The sequence below is a fragment of the Papaver somniferum genome, chromosome 7, assembly GCF_003573695.1.
Source record: "Papaver somniferum cultivar HN1 chromosome 7, ASM357369v1, whole genome shotgun sequence".
In the NCBI taxonomy this organism is placed as follows: domain Eukaryota; kingdom Viridiplantae; phylum Streptophyta; class Magnoliopsida; order Ranunculales; family Papaveraceae; genus Papaver; species Papaver somniferum.
In genome coordinates, this window is record NC_039364.1 from 97,120,872 (window position 1) to 97,126,031 (window position 5,160).

General features: G+C 35.3%; 1 protein-coding gene across 1 annotated transcript; it reads left to right on the forward strand.

Moving 5' to 3' along the window:
- Nucleotides 1-2,351: 2,351 nt before the first annotated feature.
- LOC113294961 (protein FAR1-RELATED SEQUENCE 5-like) lies at nt 2,352-4,478 on the forward strand. The gene is made up of 5 exons (XM_026543328.1): nt 2,352-2,560; nt 2,767-3,906; nt 3,982-4,043; nt 4,126-4,199; nt 4,458-4,478. The coding sequence occupies exons 1-5, from the start codon at nt 2,352-2,354 to the stop codon at nt 4,476-4,478; spliced, it is 1,506 nt and encodes a 501-aa protein (XP_026399113.1).
- Nucleotides 4,479-5,160: the final 682 nt, after the last annotated feature.

Sequence of the window (5,160 nt, forward strand, 5' to 3'; positions counted from 1 at the left end):
ATCTAGGTTAGGCTTCGAATTTGCTTGCTTAAGAAGATCTTTTTCAATGACTTCTTTCTCGTTGATGTTCCCGTGAAGTCATTCTTCTTCATCTTGTTGATGTTCTTATGTGAAAACTGAGACTTCTTGTTTGTTGACTTGAAGATTGGTCTTAGATTTCACTTGAATTGATTTGTTGGGTGAGAGCAAAGATGGGTCTTTTGTTGGACGAAGAGGAGCAAAGACCCTGTTCTGATATTGGCTTGGATGGAAATCTAATGACATAACTATGGACCTCCATTGTTGATATAACATTAAATTATCAAAAGAAGAGATAACACCCCATAATATATAATAAAAGTGGAAATATAAAAGTTTAAGCGCAAATCACTTTTCTTTGTAGCGCAAACCATTTGTCAAAAATAAATATATAAAAACATCTTTGTCATGAGGCTGGCAAGACTTGAACCAGCTGTAGTCTAACCTTTCTTGGCTACAATTATTTTCAATTTTCAAAAAAAATCTACTGTTGTTACTGAATTATTGGTGATTAACAATTATTCTTTTGCCTATATGAAAAAATATATATATCATGTGGCCCCTCACTTAGAGCTTCTCCATAGGTTGTTGTATGTGTTTCCTAGGTATCAACGCAAACAAGACATCCCATACTAAATTTTTCCTTAAGTTTAGGGGGAATTCAACTCCAATCGTGCCGTTTGTGATTTATTTATTTTTAGTAATTTTAAGATTTTATTAGAACTAAAAATGATTATATAATATATTATAATTAGTGATTTATTTTTTTAGTAAGATTTTATTAGAACTAAACATGGTTATATAATATATTGTAATTAATTTTAATTAAGTCAAAGTTTATCAGGATAGATTGATATCCTCAAGGTGAATGTCTATCTTCCAAAAATTAAGCCATATCATCTTCGTATTAATTTTAGAAGTTGGGTTGGAAATTTTTTTTTTAGGGAAAATGAATATTTTTCTATGTGGATTTAGAGTCTTAGATATTTATCTTCACATTCACATACATTTCATTGGAGAAGCTCATAAAATCCTATTTCTGCCTCCGTTGCAGTGTTTCAGTAACTTAAAATCCTCACTCCTCGTTTCAGTAAGATTTTTCCCTCCTCATTCCATGAAGCTGATGATTTCAGAAGACGTCCATGTTAAGGTTATTACCTCCTGAAGTTTTTAAGTCGGAAAATTCAGAAGGCACACCACAAAAGAATCATACGACAAACCCAACACATCCACTAAACTAATAGCCCGTTCGGTTGGGAGAATTGGAAACATAAGAATTCAATTATGGGGTAATCCAATCCTTGGAATTGGATTCCAAGGAATGCAGTTCAAATCCTAAAAATTTATGTTCGGTTGAGGTGATTCAACTATCTTTGTTTTTACCCCGGAATCTGATTCCATTGCACTATTGGACCAATGCAATGGAATTCTACTATTTTGGAGGGAATTGGATTCCTAGGAATCAAAATTCTTAATTATAAAAAGTTCATTTGTACCGGTCAGTTCAAGGAATTGGGTGCATTCCCTAGGAATTGGATCCTCTGGAATCCAATTACTTGAAACGAACATGTTGTAAAGGTAATCGTTTTAAATGCTCTTAAGCTTTGAATTGTTAAAAGACGCAACAAGGCTATAACAAATCCTGTATGCAGTCCCACAAGCACCGGAAATATTGGTCGAGGAACCCCACAATCGAACGTCATCAATAACTGATGGTTCGTGTTTGCATGCACTACTCAAAACACTCAAACGGTCCCAGCTAAGGTATTGAAAGCGTGAAGCGGAGCGTAATTCGTTTTCTATTTTTGAGAAGTGATGCGCGGGTTGAAGTGTGAAGCGGTTGGAGGTGAATCGTAAAATAGAAAATTTGGTATATTCTAAATAGGTATGAAAATATTTACAAATATATATATTATAAGGGACAATGGTGTTTTTCCCTTTGGACGGAGATCTACAGTTTGCACATAAAGGATGACCCAGATTGAGATACATATTTAAATTAGAGTCCTGCTGTGACGAGGTCACCCCCGTGACAGCTTCCGTAAGGATGCACCTAACAACCGTTGGATATCGTATCATAGATATACGCACATCTCGAGGCATTTTTTAGAAAATAAAATTATTTTTATTATCTTATAAATCCCTAAAGCTTATCTATTTATTCTAAAGTCCCTCCAGCAAATTAGAGAATTTATTTTGGCCGGCGATACCGAGATCCTTAATGAAGGCTTGGATAATTAATGAAGAAGAAGAAGAAATTGGTCCGTACACACACCTTCATCACAAGTATATTTGCCCAGATTAGGCGATTCGGCAATGGAGGCTCCAAGTAAATGTATACATTCTTCAAAAATGAAGATGCACAAGCTGTACTCGACTACTTTGAGCGCCAACAAGCAGATAACCCATCGTTCTTCTATTCTATCCAAGTTGACTCAGAAGGCCAGATGACAAATTTCTTTTGGGCTGATGCCAAATCACGAATGGATTATTTTCACTTTGGTGATGTTGTGTGTTTCGATCCTACTTACTGTACAAACAGGTACGACATGCCATTTGTTCCTATTGTGCCTTAATTCATTCGAAAACAGAAGAATCGTTCGATTGGGTTATGAAAACGTGGATGAGGGAAATGCATGGTAAGCAACCAAAGGTTATACTAACGGATCAAGAATCGGTTATAGCATGCAGTATCCGCAACATTTTGCCAGGTACTCGCCATCGTTATTGTTTGTGGCATATATGTAGACTAGCGGCTAAGCATTTATCTCACATTATTAACGCACATGCTGATTTTACTTCTGATTTTAATAAATGTTTGTATGGTAATGAGACAATTGAGGAGTTTGAATCTGCTTGGGAATCGATGCTTAGAACATATGAATTAGAGGATAACAAATGGTTGCTGGATTTGTACAAAAGAAAAGAAAAATGGGCATCAGTTTATACACGTGATATATTTTGTGCGGATATGTATACAACTCAGAGAAGCGAAAGTATAAATGTTTATTTTGATCATTTTATGAAAAGACATATGCCACTATGTGAGTTCATTAGGCAATTTGACAGGGCAATATTGGCTAGACGAGAAGCTGAAAACGATCAAGATTACGAAACAAAATATAGAAAACCCATGTTAAAGTTTTCCGTGAATATAGAAAATCAAGAGGCATTGGATATTTACACAAAGTCAGTCTTCCGCAAGTTCCAAGAACAACTAGCTCAAGCACTTCATTATAATCAGGATCAAGTTGAACAAAATGGGACAAAATTCACTTTTCGTGTTTGGCGGTTTGGGCACGAGAAGAAAAACCGAAAAGTTGTATACGATTCTGATGACAAGAGCGTCAAATGTAGTTGCCAGTTATATGAGTTTGCGGGCTACCTGTGTAGACATATCTTAAAGATTTTCTCTGTTGTGAATGTGCAAAGTATTCCACCTCGATACATACTAAAAAGGTGGACGTCTGATGCAAAATCTGGTTCTGTGATTTATGATCAAGGTGAAGAAATTACAGATATCTGTCGTGATACTACTAGTGTTCGATACAGTTACCTTTGTCAAGAAGCTATTAACATTGCGATTAAAGGTTCAACAACCACTGAAATGTACAATGTGACAAAGTGCATTCTTGATAAAGCACTGAAAGAAGTTGACTATGCTATGAGAAATTTGTCGATTAAGTCTAAGGATCAGACCATGCAAACAAGAGACGAAGAATGTCTAGAGAATACATCTATGGCTAAAAAGCAGTTGATACGTGATCTCACTATCGCCAAAACTAAAGGGAGGACAGGTAGGATGAAGGCGTGTATTGATAAACGAGTTAACAAGAAACAAAAAGCTACCAGTCCAGCTACAGATAAAACATTAAAATATTCTGCTAGGTATATCTTATCATTCAATATATATATATATATACACGTCGCCATTAACTAGTTACTTCGATATGCCTGCCGTAGACGCGGTAAATCTAAGAAAAGTATGACATCTCAAAAACCAAGTCCTACACCAGGAAAAACAAGTATGTATATTTACATTGTGTTATGTAACGACTTGGTTAACTTTGTCTTATTATGCCTTACATTTATGCTTTTCTTACGCAGAAGCGACACAGAGTAGTCAGGCAAAGAATCATCTGGCAGAAAACTTTGTTCACAAGTATGTTTCTGTTTCTAATGTATATATACCATCTTCGATTTACACGTTGAATTTTAGTGTATTAACACCTACATATTTATCTGTGTGCAACATCTTTTGTGTATCCTTAGCAGTGAGTGCGAGTCTGAAGACTATCACCTCCCGCGTGATGATATTATGGATTTTGATCAAAATTCGGATGATTTCAACTTTATATAGGTAAATAACTCTACATAAGTCAAGATTGGATTGTTTTAGTTTTTAGTTACTAACTTAGGTTCTTTTTTATCTTTGGCAGGGAGGAAACAAACTTAGCTAGAAGTTTTGTGGGATGAAGTTATGAGCATTATTGGTTTTAGAGTATTTTCTTTTTATTGGACATATATATTTAGATCGTTGGGAATAGGATTTTTGAAGTTTTCTGAGATTGAAGTACAGATCTTTTGTTTAAGTTAATTCCTCTCTTGAAAGAATAATACACTTTCCATATGTGATTTTTAGTTTTTTCAAATGTCTTGTACAAAAGAGTGAATGTTGCTGGTGCTAAAGACTGAGATTATGTTGAAGGTGCTAATACCATGACCTTTGTGATTAGTGGGTCCACTTTTATGGTTATTGATCGCTGCATAGAACTAAACTACTATATTGCATCCTATGACAGCGAACTGGTCCTCTACCGTGTGGTTTAGATTGCCTTGTTCATGTTCTGTTGTGTACCATTTCAGCTCGTTTTCAAATACTGCGACGTTAAATCTCCCCGCAAACCATTTCTGACAATGTCAAGTAAAAATGCTCGGCAAGTGACTAATTAATTTCCATAATACAACTATACAAACAATATCCTAAGTAGATGGACGTAAGGAAGCCTGGAATTTTGTTGTTTCGACAGTAACACTGATGATATTGTGGAATTATTTTCAGTACTTCTAATTTTCTAAGTGGATGGACCCAAAAGTTTTGGCACCTCCAAGCAAAAGGCTGCTTCTAGACATTCATATGAC